Source organism: Heteronotia binoei, chromosome 18 (genome assembly GCF_032191835.1).
Source record: "Heteronotia binoei isolate CCM8104 ecotype False Entrance Well chromosome 18, APGP_CSIRO_Hbin_v1, whole genome shotgun sequence".
Classification (NCBI taxonomy): Eukaryota; Metazoa; Chordata; class Lepidosauria; order Squamata; family Gekkonidae; genus Heteronotia; species Heteronotia binoei.
The window spans coordinates 44,855,747-44,871,420 of NC_083240.1; the positions used below are offsets into that span (position 1 = coordinate 44,855,747).

At 52.6% G+C, this 15,674-nt stretch overlaps 1 protein-coding gene across 1 annotated transcript in view; it reads left to right on the plus strand.

The window, feature by feature from the left end:
* The first annotated feature begins 91 nt into the window (after nucleotides 1-91).
* The window catches only part of LOC132587123 (LIM/homeobox protein Lhx1), an 83,464-nt gene continuing 67,881 nt past the window's right edge, over nucleotides 92-15,674 (plus strand). Inside the window, exon 1 of the mRNA XM_060259339.1 lies at nucleotides 92-261. Coding sequence (XP_060115322.1) covers nucleotides 92-261 — 170 coding nt within the window. The remainder of the gene's footprint in view (nucleotides 262-15,674) is intronic.

Consider the following 15,674-nt stretch of genomic DNA (forward strand, 5'->3'; position numbering starts at 1 on the left):
CGCCCCCCGCCCCGAGGTCCCCCCCGCCGGCCTCCGGTCCGCCGCCTCCCCTTCGCCGCCCGCCCCCCAAGAGCCCCCGAGGAGCCAGACCATGGTCCACTGCGCGGGCTGCAAGCGACCCATCCTGGACCGGTTTCTCCTCAACGTGCTCGACCGGGCGTGGCACGTCAAGTGCGTCCAGTGCTGCGAGTGCAAATGCAACCTCACCGAGAAGTGCTTCTCCCGCGACGGGAAGCTCTACTGCAAGAACGACTTTTTCCGGTAAGTCCCGCCCGCCTGCCTGTCTTCCGGATCGGGGCCACCCCCCCGCGCCCCCCAAGCCCCTGCAACTTTCAACAAACTCATCCCGCCCCTCCCCTCCCCTCCCCACCACCATTCCCACACCCACAGGGCGGGGGGGGGGACCGGTGGCGCCTTGCAAAAGGGGACTCCCCCCTCCCCCAGATGCTCTAGTGACAAAGCCAGGATTTCAGGCCCCAGCCTTCCTTACGGGGAGGGACGGTGGCTCAGTGGTAGAGCATCTTCTTGGTAAGCAGAAGGTCCCAGGTTCAATCCCCGGCATCTCCCAAAAAAGGGTCCAGGCAAGTAGGCGTGAAAAACCTCCGCTGGAGACCCTGGAGAGCCGCTGCCAGTCTGAGAAGACAAGACTGACTTTGATGAACTGAGGGTCTGATTCAGTAGAAGGCAGCTTCGTATGTTCACATGTCTAAGGGGAGGGACGGTGGCTCAGTGGTAGAGCATCTGCTTGGGAAGCAGAAGGTCCCAGGTTCAATCCCCGGCATCTCCAACTCAAAAGGGCCCAGGCAAGAAGGCGTGAAAAGCCTCCGCTGGAGACCCTGGAGAGCCGCTGCCAGTCTGAGTAGACAAATTGTAGACTTTGTCTGAGTAGACTTTGATGGACCAAAGAGGGTCTGGTTTAGTAGAAGGCAGCTTCATATATGTTCATATGAACCCCTTAATCTTATTCATATGAATCCTGGTTAGGTTATTATTTTGGGGAGGGACGGTGGCTCAGTGGTGGAGCATCTGTTTGGGAAGCAGAAGGTCCCAGGTTCAATCCCCGGCATCTCCAACTCAAAAAGGGTCCAGGCAAGAAGGCGTGAAAAACCTCAGCTTGAGACCCTGGAGAGCCGCTGCCAGTCTGAGTAGGCAAGACTGACTCTGATGGACCAAAGAGGCAGCTTCGTATGTTCATCGGTTCAGAAATGTCCAAAGGCAGGGCCTCTGCCGCTGCGCCGAGTGCTTTGCCGTCAGCAGCGTCCCAAGGCCCAGGCATCTCCGGGGAAAACCTCCTCAAAGGACCCGGGGCGTGGGGGGGGGGGTGCATCTGACAGTTGGGAATCCTACCCCAAACCTCACCCGTCGTCTAGAGCCCCGAGGCTGCGCTGCGGGCAGCTGAGTCCGGAATCTCTCTCCCCCCCCCCTCAGTCAATCAATCAATCAAACCTTTTGCGAAGGGAGGTCGTATAAGCCCCCCCCCCAAGAGCCCCTCCAGGTCCGGCAGCCCCCACCCACCACCCGGCGCCCCTGAAGGCAGCTTAACAAATAAAATAGTTGCGGGCTCCTAATATTGAAACATGGGTCGAGGGGGGGGCTGTTTTGTCTGCAGGCCTTTGTGGGGGGGGGGGGGGGGGGGGGAGGGAGCACCTGCCGACCCGGCCCCATCCGAGGAGGCGACGCGGTTGCCGCTTTCTTGCAAGGGGAAAAGTCACTTCCCCAAAGTTGGGGGGGCTCTCTGTTGGGGGCTCTTTTTAACGGGGGGGGGGTCGCTCTTCCTTCCTTCCCTCTCTCCCAACTGCCCGCCTCCTGGCAACTAGGAGCAGCGTCCCAGAAGGGCAAGATCCGCCTTGGTTGGTTGGTTAGTTTTGTTTGAAGGCCGCCGGAAGCGGGGTCTGCTCAGAATCCGATCGAGTCTACTTCGTGGGCCTTCCTCCCGGGAAAGGGTCCTTAAGATCTCGTGGCTTATTTCTTGAAAAATCGGAGGAGGAGGGAAGGCGGGGGGGGGGAGGGGGTGGTTTTTTAATTTTTTTAAAAATATATATTTAAAAAAAAAAAAAAAACAATTTCAAATTCTATTTCTTTACAAAGTTTCTCTTTAAATGCGGTTTAAAAAAAACAGCCCCGGGTTTTTCTTTCCTATGTTGACCCTCCGCGACAGAAAGTCTCTCCGAGTCTCGGCGGCTGAGGAAGGGGTGGAAAAGGCGCTTTAGTGGCGGGAGAAGGGACCCGGGCGCGGGCGGGAGAGTCACAGGAGAACTTCAGAATTAAATAAAGGTTGTGGGTTTGTTTTTTTTTTAAAGGGCGGGTCGCTGTTAATCGCTGTCCCGCTTTCAGGCATGAAAAAAAGCCACTCTCTTACGCGTGGTAGAGTTCTTTTAAATTGCGATTATATTCGGCAAGGGATATTTTTAACACTTCACTCTCCCACCCCCCCATCCCGCCGCCCGCGATTAAATGACGTGAGAAAGGACATTGTTTTTAACGAAGCAGGAGTCCAGTAGCGCCCTTAAGACCAACGAAGTTTTATTTAGACTGTAAGCTTTCGTAGGCATGCTTGAGAATTTTGTTTAAAAGGCTGGATTGTGTTTGCAAGAAATCGAATAAAGGGGAAATATTGTTCCGTTTTTAAAAAACCAAATATTATTCTTGTGGCCGAAGAGGTCAAGGAGACCAATGGCCGAGGGTATCTAGGAAGTGTTTTCATATTATATTATATTTGTACTATTTTATCGCGCGTTTCCCCCTTGACGGGGCCTTATCAATAACACTGAAAATTTGCCTTCGTGAACCGTTAAGCAAAGCGCGTTTCTTTATGCGAACCCCCGCCCGCCCTTCGCGTCTTGAATGCCGGCGGCGTCCACACTTCAGATCTGAGAATCGGCTTTGAAAACTAATGGCTTCGGAGGGCGATGCCGACAAGCCAAGGTCCGAGCCGAAAACGAAAGCAGATTTTTTTTCCCCCAGGGAGGGTGGAAAACATCTCTTAGAGCGCTCTCCAGCCAACTTCTGAGGCTGCGATCCCCCGCACAATTGCGTCTAAGCCGATCTAATTCAACTCGCTTCTTCTTACTCCCGAGAAAGCAGGTTTCTAAGGTCGAGCAGTTCGGTCCCTAAATAGCAAAGCCCTAAAAAGTAAAACTGAGGCTAAAGATGCGTCGTGATTTGTATATGAAACCGCGAGTGGTGGTGAGTTTAAAGCTTGGGTTTACTTCTCTCTCTCTCTACGGAGGATTTTTATTTTCTTTTGCTCAATTTTTATATATTATTTTGGAACGAACAAATCATTGGAGGGAGGGGGTTGGCAAGATCCTCGGCTGCTGAAAATAGACTCTGCCAACGTCGGGGTCCTTTCGGTGTGTTTACACAGCCCCCCTACCCCTTTTCATTCTGAATCTGTCGATTCGGATCCCCCAGACCGAAATGATAATTCAGTAGGAAATCACACGTGTGTGTTTTCTTTTCTTTTTTTAAAGCACCTCACCCCCCCCCCCACACACACACACACACACGCACACGCACGCGTCAGACGAAAACAACTGAAATTGGCGGGGGGGGGGCTTGGTTAAGGGGGATTCAAGTGTTAACGCTATCTGGACGGCGGGTGTTTGGAGGGGATGACTGGATTTGAATATGGAAAGGTGTTTCCCCGAGAGGAAGTGCTTTGTGTACACTTAAAAAAAATAATCCTCCCACCTCCGCTAGATCGAGTAATCCACTTTGCACCCCGGCTGAGAAACACCTCCCCCCCCCCTTAAATCTTCGGACCGCAAAGGCCGAAGGTGGAAAACAGCCACACCTTTTTTTAAACAGGGGGGCAAGTAATTTACGCAGGATGTCCAAAGCGGAAGGGGGGGGATCGAACTTGGTAGGGAAGAAGCGAGAAGCGGCCTTCTGCGGAGCCAGTGAAATTGACCCGCGCTTTGAAACTGACTGGAAACCTCCAAGTCCCTCGCAAAACAAACAAAAGGTTTCTTTAAAACAAGGGAAGGAAACGGAGATAGGGAGGACTGAGCCAAAAAAATACTAATTTAAAACGTGAACCAATTTCGCACGAGACCTTTAGCCCTGTCCGCAAGCCGGCGTTCGACACGAGAATCGGAGAAACCAACTCCGAGACTCTGTGGTTTTCTGATTCTCGTGTAGAATGTCAGTTTAGGGACAGGGCTAAACCAGGATTAAAGGTCTCGTGCGAAACTGTGCTTTCCTGGGAGTAAAAGATTCTGCTGAGGTTAGGATTCCTGAGGAAACGGGGCAAAATCAAAGGCAGGAAGGGAAATAAGCGGTTTAAAAAAAAATGAAGGGAAGGAAGCCGAAACGAAGGGGAAGGGAGCAAAAATCCGGAAGGTGTTGAAGAAAGGGGGCATTACAGAAAGAGAGTCCGGGCTGGAAAGGAAAAGAGAAGAAAAACTAAGAAGGCGGCTGGGCGGCGGGCAGAGAAGAAGTCGGATCTGGGTGTGGGGGGAGTGCTTGAAGACGCAAAGATCGGGAAGGTTTTGGGAAAGAGGGCGTGGGGGAGGGGGACTCGGCAGCCTGCTGAAGGTCGATCCGTTGAGTTTCCCTTTCTCTGTAGAACCCTTGGGGGGGGGGGGGGGAACCCGTCTGGAAAAATCCTCCTCCCCAACCCCCACCCCAGGTGTCTCTGGGGCTCCGGGCTTTCTCCTCCCGGCCTCGGCGCGATCCAGGCCGCCGGCCCACCTCGGCTTTGTCTGCGGCTTCCGCGCGTCTCGGCCCTTCTCGCAAGGAAGAAACGCCGGGGAAGTTGCCCGAAGCGGGTGGGGAGCTCAGAGGCGAGGGCCAGAGAGGCCACGATCCGCTCGCCTGCAGGCGGGAGAGAGAAGAGTCCCGCCCCCATCTTAAACTTGCTCCCGAGTAAAGGTAGCCGGAATGGATCTGGCTGCAATCCCCTCGGTCGGAGAAAGGCCTCTCTTCCCCTCCTGCCCTTAAAAGAAGCCGGTGTTTCGGCGCCATCCCAAACACAAAATAATGCTCTCTCAATCCACTTCCAATGCACTTTCCGACTGGGATTTTACGTGCGAGGAACTGGCAAAATCCAGTTGGGAAGTGAATTGAAAGTGCATTGTTTAGCATGTGTGATCGCAACTTTTGATTCTGATTTCTCTGCAAAATCAGGCGGCCGGTTTCCTCCAGGCCTGGCCGGGCACAAAACCGCGGGTCCACTGAAGAGCCCGACGGTCCCGTTGAATGAAAGGAAAGCTCTTGCCAGACCTCTGCGGGGATTTCCCTCTTCGGATCGGCGGGGCGTCAAAAGTGGTCCGCTTGGCATGGATCGTGACCCTTTTCCCGCCTTCCTTCCCTGCTTCTCTCAGGATAGCTAAAAAAAAATTCGGATTAAAATGCCTGCATCCCGCCGATTTCCCTGTGTGTGATACCATCCGTGGCAAAAAAAAAGGGGGTAGGATGCTTTTACTCGCAGTGACTTGAAAGTAGACCCCCTGCAAATGTAACTCCAACCAAGAATGCACGTTGGCGCCGGCTTGCTTGAGGAGTTAAGCCCCTCTGCGCCCGAATGTATTACTTCCCAGTAAATAAGACCCAGATAGGAGCTGTGATCGAAATAGGACAAAAGGTGCGACCCTCACAGGACTTTCCTGGGAGTAAGGCCCACTGAGTAGGGCTCTGAGTACACCTGCGGAGGATCGCGCTATCAGTCGCATTTCTCCCCCGCCCGCCGGCCCATCCCTCCTCCGGAAAGCTTTTTAAAAAACTGTCGTCTTCCCGAGAGTAAGTCGGCTTGAGCTGGCAAATGTGGCACGCAGAGGATCGGGGCTGCGCCCTCCCCGGGTTTCCCCAGCCCTTAACTGGAGACCCGTTTCCCCTAGACCGTTGACCCTGGTTTAGCCCCGTGCCCAAACCGACATTCTACACTAGAATCAAAGAATCAGAGAAACCAACTCTGACTCTGCGATTCTCTGATTTGAGTGTAGAACGACAGTTTAGGGAAGGGGGCTGAACCAGGGTTAAAAGTCTAGTGCGAAATTGGCCCACAGACGGTGGTCCTTCTATTTGGCCGGGTTTTGCCTCTCAGGAATAGACCCTCGATTTCAGAATAATCTTTTAATTGTCAGAGACAAACGAGAGATCATTAAGTTGCCACTGTGGGTATAGACTGTACCTGCCCTTCTCTGCGTGGGCTCATGGGCGTGTCTACAGAGCTCGTGCCCCTGCATTGTGCTTCATAACTCAAGTGCGAAGGCGACTGGGAAGGAGTGCTTAAAAATGCAAACAATGGAGCTGCGTCGCTTACCCGCTTGGAAATAGTGGCCGCAGCCCCCTGCTTCGTATGCCAAGCGCAATACCCGGCGGAGACGCCACGAACCCGATCCTGGGCCCGTTTCTCAGCGTCAATCTGGTCTCTCCGGTTTTTTCTTTCTTCCCAGTCTTCGGAAGAGATCCTTCCCCCCCCCCCCCCTTACTGCCTCTGCCCGCCGGAGATCCTGGCTGCCCAGTCGATCCCTACCGGGGTTCACCCAGGAGGCGGCCCCGATGTTGCAGTGGGGGGGAGCTGGCTTCCAAGCACGGCCCCCACCCCACGGGCGTCATTGGGGCTTGCTCCGCCGCACCGACGGGCTCCACCAGGCCGAAGGGCGCTGGCTTGCTGGGGGGGAAGGAAGGAAGGAAGGAAGGAAGGAAGGAAGGAAGGAAGGAAGGAAGGAAGGAAGGAAGGAAGGAAGGGAAGGAAGGAAGGAAGGAAGGAAGGAAGGAAGGAAGGAAGGAAGGAAGGAAGGAAGGAAGGAAGGAAGGAAGGAAGGAAGGAAGGAAGGAAGGAAGGGAAGGAAGGCTGGCTCCCACTTCAGTGGGTCTCCAGTGGGCCTGGCTGGGGGAGGCAAGTTCTATGGGGATCTCTCTTCCGAGTCGGCAGGCCTTTGTGCGATGTGGCCCGGCCAAGGCGCCGCCCCTCCGTCTTCGACACGAGTCCTCCCGGGCTAGAGGCTACTCTGGAAGTCACGTCCTGAACCTGCCCGACGACCTACCTTCCTTCCTTCCTTCCTTCCTTCCTTCCTTCCTTCCTTCCTTCCTTCCTTCCTTCCTTCCTTCCTTCCTTCCTTCCTTCCTTCCTTTCCTTCCTTCCTTCCTTCCTTCCTTCCTTCCTTCCTCCCTCCCTCCCTCCCTCCCTCCCTTCGGAGGGGCAGGGGGCGGCTGGGCCCGCCGGAGAGAGCAGGGGCAGGCGGAGCGGGAGCCAGAGGCGAGGCGGCAGAAGCTGCTCAGTCCAGGCCTTCCTGGCTCTGCAGGGTCTTGGCGAGGCTTTGGAGGGGATGGCCCCGGCTGGCCTAAGACAGAAGCGCGAGACTCTAGAGGCTGTCTTTGGGAGCCCTTGCGGGCCAGCCTGGCTCCGCCTCCCCCCCTCCCCCGCTCTTTCCAGGTTCCTGGATGTGCGGCCAGATCCAGTGGATGCATTTATTCCCAGGATGGAGGGGGGATCCCGCAGGAGAGCCGGATCTGGACCCGACTGGGGTGGGAGAGAAGCAAAGCAAGCCGCCGCCGCCCCCCTCCTGGCCCGGTCCCGGCCGGGGAAGAAGAGCCCTTCGCTGCCCGCCCGCCTCTCCGGTCGCTCTGGAACCTCATCGGGTCCCAGCCTCGGCCTGCCTGTTCCTTCAGCGGTTCCCCGCCTCTCCCCTCCCCCCCCCCCACTTTCTCCAACGCCCTCCCTGCCAGGGGTTAGGGGAGAGCGCGGGACTGGTCCAAGGCTTCCTTGGGGATTCGAACCCGGGTCTCCCTGCCTCCAGCTGCTCCCCCCCCCCGGCTCTCGCTTATTATTGTTCGTAGTAACCAGCGGACAAGCCCGCCGTTTGCCTTGAGTGATTCCCGGTTGCCTCGCAGTGAGCATCAGCTGCCCTTTTCACGTCCACTCCGAAATTGCATTCCGCTGACTTCAATGGGGCTGAGTGCGATGGAAGCCACGGGCTTAATGTCTCCCGTTCCTTTCCTGCAAGTAGCTTTGCCAACAGCCTGGAGAAACGCCCTGTCCTTTTATGAGAGGCTCAATGCGTGGAAATCGCTTGCTGAAGCTTTCATGGGGAGGGGGGGGGATAAAATCACCCAGTAAATCACATCCCGGAGCTGGCAGCTACACCCTGCGCTCCCCAATCCCCCTTTCACCCAGATGCCAAGGTATAACGTCTCGGGGGCTCAGTGCAGAGCCTCTGCTCGGCGCACAGAGGCCCGGGTTCAATCCCCGGCATCTCCCGTTTGGAAAAGGATGAGGCAGGAGGTGCTAGGAAAGAGCTCCGTCTCCGATCCTGGCGAGCCGCTGCCAGTCTGAGTAGACAAGCCAGACTTTGAAGGACTGTTGGTCTGACTCAGTAGAAGGAGGTTTCGGGCATTCATGCAATATCTGCAGAGTGCCAAGCGGAGGGCACACCGTTGCCACCACGAAAGCCACCCCCCTCTCCCTGCCTCTATGAGCTGCCGCTTGTAGCTAGATGAAGAGGACTGAGGAGCAAAACAACAGAGGTTCCTGGCAGCCCCTGCCCATCAATTGGTTCATCTCCGGTAGTGGGACTGTAGCAGGGAAACAAGGCTTCCAGGGTCGTGCAGATGGCTTTCCTTTAAACAAGGGGGGGGGGGGAGGCTAGTTTTTGCCCATAAACCGTGGTGGGATTTGAACCCAGGACTCCCAGAGAATCCTCAACCCTTTGTGCACTTCGCTCTGAACTGTGACACTTGAATGTGAAGGGATTAAAGGTGCCCCCTTGAGGCAAGACAGAAAGGTTGGGGGGGGGGGTAGAGGTGAGGGCTGGGGACAAATCCTTCTCAGCCCTCACTTTTCCCCATCTGGAGAATGGGGTTCTGCTGAAGGAACCATTTGAAATGGCAGAGGAAAAGGGGAGGCTAGAGAGGTTCTCTAGCTCTACTGGTTTTGATATTTTTGTAGTAGTGAAAAGTATAGAAATTGTGTTCGTGTCGGTCATAAGAATCGAAACGAGCCATGTGGCTTTGGAATAACTGCAGTCTGTGGTATTGGCTCCATCTCACACACGCTTCTTACGCAGAAGCAAGGCCCAACAAGGCTGACTTAACAGCACACGAATTTACAAATTTAAGAAGGGCACATTCACTAATGAGTGAAACTCCACTGACATCCATGGGGCTTACTTCTGAGGTAGCGCACATCAGTGGGTGCCCAATCTCACCGGACTGGGACCTGTGGCTGTTTTAACTTCAGAGAGGCAGGATTAGCACCCGGCATCAAAACAGCAATCATATTTACTTGGAAATAAGGCCCACTGAGATCCCTGTCTAAAGATTTCTTCATCTGTCTTAGAACAGATTGAAAGAGGTTTGGTTTCCTGCACTCAAAACAGCCTCCCCCCAATCCATTGCCCCTCATCGTTGCCCATTCAAAAACATCTGACTTAATGTACAGACAATACTAGCTAGAACACTTCAGTTCATGGGAGGGGAGCCAGGGTGTTTGGGTGGATCCCAAAAAGGCCTTCTTTAGGAACCAGGAAAAAGGAAACGCCTTTCTTTCTTTCTCTTTAAAGAGTTGATTTTTGTTTAGATTTCTCTTTGATGGCGATGGAATGCTTTGGAGGAAGGGAAGCTACATTTTTGGAACTAGAAGTATTAACTGGATAGGGTTTTATTTCTCTTCCATTTGCAAAAATTGCTATGTTGATCTCACTGCATTTATTCAATTATCCAGTATATTTTTATCCCCACCCTTCCTCTTAGGAACTCAGGGGTTTCTTTCTTTCTTTCTTTCTTTCTTTCTTTCTTTCTTTCTTTCTTTCTTTCTTTCTTTCTTTCTTTCTTTCTTTCTTTCTTCCTTTCTTTCTTTCATCCCTTCCTCCCTTCCTCCCTCCCTCCCTTCCTTCCTCCCTTCCTCCCTTCCTCCCTCCCTTCCTTCCTTCCTTCCTTCCTTCCTTCCTTCCTTCCTTCCTTCCTTCCTTCCTTCCTTCTTTCCCTCTTTCCCTCTTTCCTTCTTTCCTTCTTTCCTTCTTTCCTTCCTTCTTTCTTTCCTTCTTTCCTTCTTGTCTCCTCTCCACACAGCCCCATGAGGTAGGTTAGGCTCAGAGGGTGTGACTGGTCTGACCCAAGTGAGGAGCTCCCATGGGATGCACGGGGGGCCCTTCTCACAACATCCCTGCGAGGGTGCCTGGCAAGGGTCATGCAGTAAATTGTCCAGCAGACGAGGGATGGGACATGGGTGGGTCTCTGTTGCTCCTCTCGCCCTGAGACTGCAAGCATTGGCTGGCTTTTGGAAGGCTGGGGGCGGGTGGGGAGACCTGTTTTCTTGTAGGGTGATTATATAAATTGAGTTTTGATTTTAACAGTCTTTTTATAATTCCCTTGGCAAGTGAAAATGCAGGATTCCTTCTAGCACTGAATTCCACGAGACTGAAATAAAGCCCACTCCCACTCATGCCTAGGCAGAAACAATCCCACTGGTTCCCATGGCCAGATAAAGGGGCTACCACCTAAAAGCCCCATCTATAGCCTGTTTGAGTGGGAAGTGCTGGGTTTCAACAGTATTAGACCCATGGCAAGGAAGGAACGCAACACTTTTAGGCATTGTTGTTTTTTAAATTATTATTTATTATTATTTACAAAATTCATCTCCTGCCTTACTGCCCTCCCAAGGGACTCAAAGGCAGCTAACAATTTAAACATCTATGATGTCAACCAGTATGCAAATGTGAGAAATGATATCATGACACCATTAAAATTAACCCCCTCCCAAACATATGTCATTAAAACATTTTTTAAAAGAGATTTCAAAACAGTTCTAAAATACATGAAAAGCATAAAAAGACTGGCTAGGAAGGAAGGATCCTTGAGGCAATGCCAGACTATCTGGAAGCCAATTTTGCTCTTGTCATTCTACCCCCACCCCCTTCCTACTCCTCACCCCCACCCAGGGCAATGGTTGATCCCAAGAGGCAGGGGATTGATCCCTCCACTGCCTCTAGGACCAGGGTGAGCCCAAAAGGGCAGTGGGGGGAGAGTAAACTGGGAAATGCTACAGGCCCTGGACTGAGTGCAGAGGAAAAACAACAACTGTGCAATAAAGAGTTTAAAAACAAAAACAAAACGTTGGTACTTATATATCCACATTTATTGTACCTTTTCCTTTGGAGATGGACTTCTTCGGGGAATTGGAATCCACACAGAAATTGTGAAAGATTTTGAAGAAATTGAGTGCTTTTCATGAACTTTTTGTTCAGGAACTCGAACAAGATTATATCGTTTTCTGCAGAGGGTCTTTCACTAATGTATGGGATTTTCTTCTGTGTTACGTGGTGTCTTTGAATGAGAATAGATTTGGATATATAAGCACCAAGGTGTTGGTTTTTTTAATTTCATTTTTGCACAGTTGTTGTTTTCCCTCAAAGTGGCCCCGTGGCACAGAGTGGTAAAGCTGCGTACTATGATCTGAACTCTCTGCTCACAACCTGAGTTTGGTTCCAGCAGAAGCTGGATTCAGGTAGCCGGCTCGAGGTTGACTCAGCCTTCCATCCTCCCGAGGTCGGTCAAATGAGTCCCCAGCTTCCTGGGGGGGAAGCGTAGATGATTGGGGAAGGCAATGGCAAATCACCCCGTAAAAAGTCTGCCGTGAAAACGCTGTAAAAGCAACGTCACCCCAGAGTCGGAAACGACTGGTGCTTGCACAGGGGACCTTTCCTTTTCCTGTCTCCCCTCTGTCCTGTCCTGTGCTGCCACTTGCTGTTCCCTGGACTGAGTGCAGCTGAGCAGCCTCCTGCTAGGTCAGCACTGCAGGGCCCTTCGGCTCTGTCAAGATGGCAATGGGTACTATCTCATCTACTGCATCACACACAAACACACACACACACACACCCGTCCTGGAAGCCATGACTGATGCGAGGATCAGAGCCAAGCAGCCCCTGGAGCATGACAGTGTGGCTGAGCTGGGCTATGCTTTTCCCTGACCCCCAGGGCATGCACGCGCACACACACAGTGCCGGATTAAGCCCTGTGGAGGCCCCGAGGCAGTTGAAAACTTGGGGGGGGGCCTCACAAATCATCTGAGAGTCTGAGCACCCACCCCACCACCCTTGGCCCCCACTGCAGCCTGCAGACCCCTTCTTAAAAGCCCCTTTGACAAAGCTGTGAGGCAGAGAGAGGCAAACTTGGTGATGATGCCGGCAGCAGCTGCACCGGGCAGGTTGGGCAAAGAGTGGTTCAGTTGCTGGCTGCCCATGCAGGCTAGGAGGGCTGCAAGGCGGGGGGAACAGGGGCAAAGCCAGCCCGGGGCCCCTAAAGGTGTGGGAGCCCATAGGCCAGTGCCTACTTGGCCTAATTGTTAATCCGGCTCTACACACACACCTGACAGTGGCCTCGTCAGGAAATTTCCCTGTCAATTCAATGGCCCATACACCCCTGGGCAAGGAGATTACCATTTCTGGTTCAACAATGAGGGAAGCAGGAAGGAAGGGATGGGGAAGCCAGGGGGGAATGGGCAGGGGGAGCAGGCAAGAGACATCTAGCCTACTTTGTAACTGGATGGGATTTGACCCGGTGTTTTTGTGGCTGGATGGGATTTGGTCTGCGCAGGGTGCCAGCCCATTGCTCCAGATCTTCTCTTCGAGGTCCCCCTTTCTGCCCACCTTCCATTCAATAAAACTGAGCTGTGTGTTTATTTAAAAACATTGGCATGCTGCTTTTCTGGCAGGCATTCAAAGCAACTGGCAATCAGGAGAGAAGACATAACCAGAGAGAGAGAGAAATGGAATGGAAAATCTAAATTTAAAACAGTCTGGAAAAGGACTCAGCCATTCCAAAAAGCTACCGGAGACAGAAGTGCTCAGGGCCCAAAGCAAACGTGAATGTATTCTATCCCTTTTGGAAAGTGGGCAAGGAGGAGGAGTCCCTCCACTCTTACAGCTGGAAAGGCCCAGCTTCAAGCAGATTCGTGCTGCAGAAATGGATGCTAAAATGAGGAAGGCTTAAGAGGGTGAAAGGAGGCAGTGGGGTTGATGCAGCCACCTGAGTATCTAACCTGTGTCCTTTCCTCCTGGACTTCTGCACACCCCACCTCACATTTTTACCCCACCTTCCAGGGAGCACAGGGCCCTACCCCCAGTCTCCCCTTTCTCTCACCTTCCTCTTTTCTCCATGTTATCCTCAGGCTCTGAGCAGCCCCGGCTGACTCAGTGACCTTCATGGCCCAGCAGGGGTTCAAACCCATCTCCTTCCTCCAAGGTTCTCGGACCACTGAACCACACTGCCTCTCCTCTGCGCATCTTTTCCAACCCCATTCTCATGCATCACCCATAAATTTCCCTCCTCCTTCTTGTAATATCCTGCCTCTATGGCTGGATTTCCCTCTTTTAATTTGTCATACAGCTTTACTGTGATTTTTTTTAAAAAAAAAATGGATTTAGTGCCTTGTACAGGAGAAGAGCAGCTTAAAACCGTCTTGTGCAGGCAATTGGGGGGGGGGGAGGAGGGAGAGAGAGCGCAATCCTAAACACACTTCCCTGGGGGTGAGCTCCACTGAACAGACCTGAGTAGGATTCTACGTTGACCAGTTTAGGATTGCTCTCCTAGTCTTTGAAGGTGCTTGTTATGCCCCTTGAGACCCAAAAATGCCCTGATTTCAGGACTGGGCTGCCAAGGAACAGCTCTGAGCAGGTCTGCGTTCCTTCTTCGGCACAGTTCCTAAAAGGAAAGGAGGCCTGCTCTCTTCCTGACCATTCCGTCAGCATCCTCTCAGGACCTCATAAGCAGCTATGCTCCAAATCTTTGGGAACAAACCTGCCTTAATTTTTTTAATTATCTGGTTTTTTTAGTTATCTATTAGCCACAGCTTATCGTTGGAACTCTCTGTCTGGGGCAGTGATGCTCTGTATTCTTGGTGCTTGGCGGGGGGGGCGGGCACAGTGGGAGAGCTTCTAGTGTTCTGGCCGCACTGGTGGACCTCCTGATGGCACCTGGTTTTTTTGGCCACTGTATGACACAGTGTTGGACTGGATGGGCCATTGGCCTGATCCAACATGGCTTCTCTGATGTTCTTAGTGGAACTCGAGAAATCCCCTCTTGAAACTACCAGCATAGCCAGTTTCAAGAGAGAATTGGATAAGCCTATGAAGCAGAGGTCCATCAGTGGTTATTAGCCACAGGGTATTGTTGGAACTCTCTGTGTGGGGCAGTGATGCTCTGCATTCTTGGTGCTTCGGGGAGGGGGGCACAGTGGGAGGACTTCTAGTGTCCTGGCCCCACTGACAGACCTCCTGATGGTATTTGGGTTTTTTGGCCACTGTGTGACACAGAGTGTTGGACTGGATGGGCCATCAGCCTGATCCAGCATGGCTTCTCTTATGTTCTTATACCCACTTCCTCCCCAAAAGGGACCCAAAGTGGCTCACAGCATTCTTCTTATCCTTTTTACCCTCACAACAACCTTGTGAGGTGGGTTAGGCTGAGAGTGGGTGGCTCGCCCATGGCAGAGTTGAGATCTGAACTTGGGCTTCCCAGTTCGTAGCCCAACATTCTAGCTGAGGCACCAGGCTGGTTCTAGCTTGCCTTTGTTCAAACAACTTGAAACTCACTCATTGCTGGATCTCCCCCCCCCCCCATGGGGCTTCAGCTTTGAAGGCATCTCCAGGACAGGCAGAGGCCTAACCCAGCCTGGTAGGGGGCAGGGAAGGTCACCTTCTCCTGCTGAACGGCACAGAGACCCTGATAGGGTTAATCGCTGTCGATCTCGCACATCACTGAGATGATATCCTGACTTGTCCAACTATCATGGCCACTGAATTAATTAAAGATCCAAGTAGTCAGCCATGTTGGTATGAAGTAGTAGAACAAAATAGGAGTCAAGTTGCACCTTTAAGACCAACTTAGTTTTATTCAGAACGTCAGCTTTTGTGTGCTCTCTAAGCACATTTCATCAGACGAGGAATCTGGCACAGTGAGCAGAGCCAAACATAGCTGGTAGGCAGTGGCCCAGAAGGCAAAATGGTACAGATTTAAGAACCAATGACATTTTGCATTCTGAGCCACTGCCTACCAGCTACGTATGGCTCTGCTCACTGTGCCAGATGTCTCGTCCGATGAAGTGTGTTTAGGGAGCACATGAATTAATTAAAGATCATATGGCCTTGTGCGTAGTAGACCCTATCAATCCTCAGATGTCTGGCAGCTGGAAGTTCTAGCTCCTTTAGCATTATGCACCTCTAGGTGGCGAGGTGGGACTTGTTTTTTAGGCAAGAGATGCTTCAGAGGTGGTTTGCCATTGGCTGCCTCCGTGTCATGCCCCGGTATTCCTTGGAGGTCACCCATCCAAATATGAGCCAGGTCTGATCATGCTTCTCTTCCAGGATCTGATGAGAGCAGACTAGCCTGGGCCATCCAAGTGGGGCACTGAAACAACAGTGGAATAGATTTCAAATAACTCCAGACGTTCCCCATCACTAACATTGGACTATCAGGACCCTGCGGAGATGATCAGAGCCACACCAGGGGCCCATCTACACGGGTCTCTCCACCTACTTGAGGGCCACCACCGGGCTAGCCTGGTCTCACCAGATCTCAGGAGATAATCAAAATCAGTTTAGTACAGGGGTGGCCAGACTGTGGCTCAGAAGCCACACATGGCTCTTGCACACATACTGTATGATTCTCAAAGCCCCACCCAGTCAGCCAGCTTGGAGAAGGCATCTCTCTCTTTAAATCACTTCTCCAAGCCA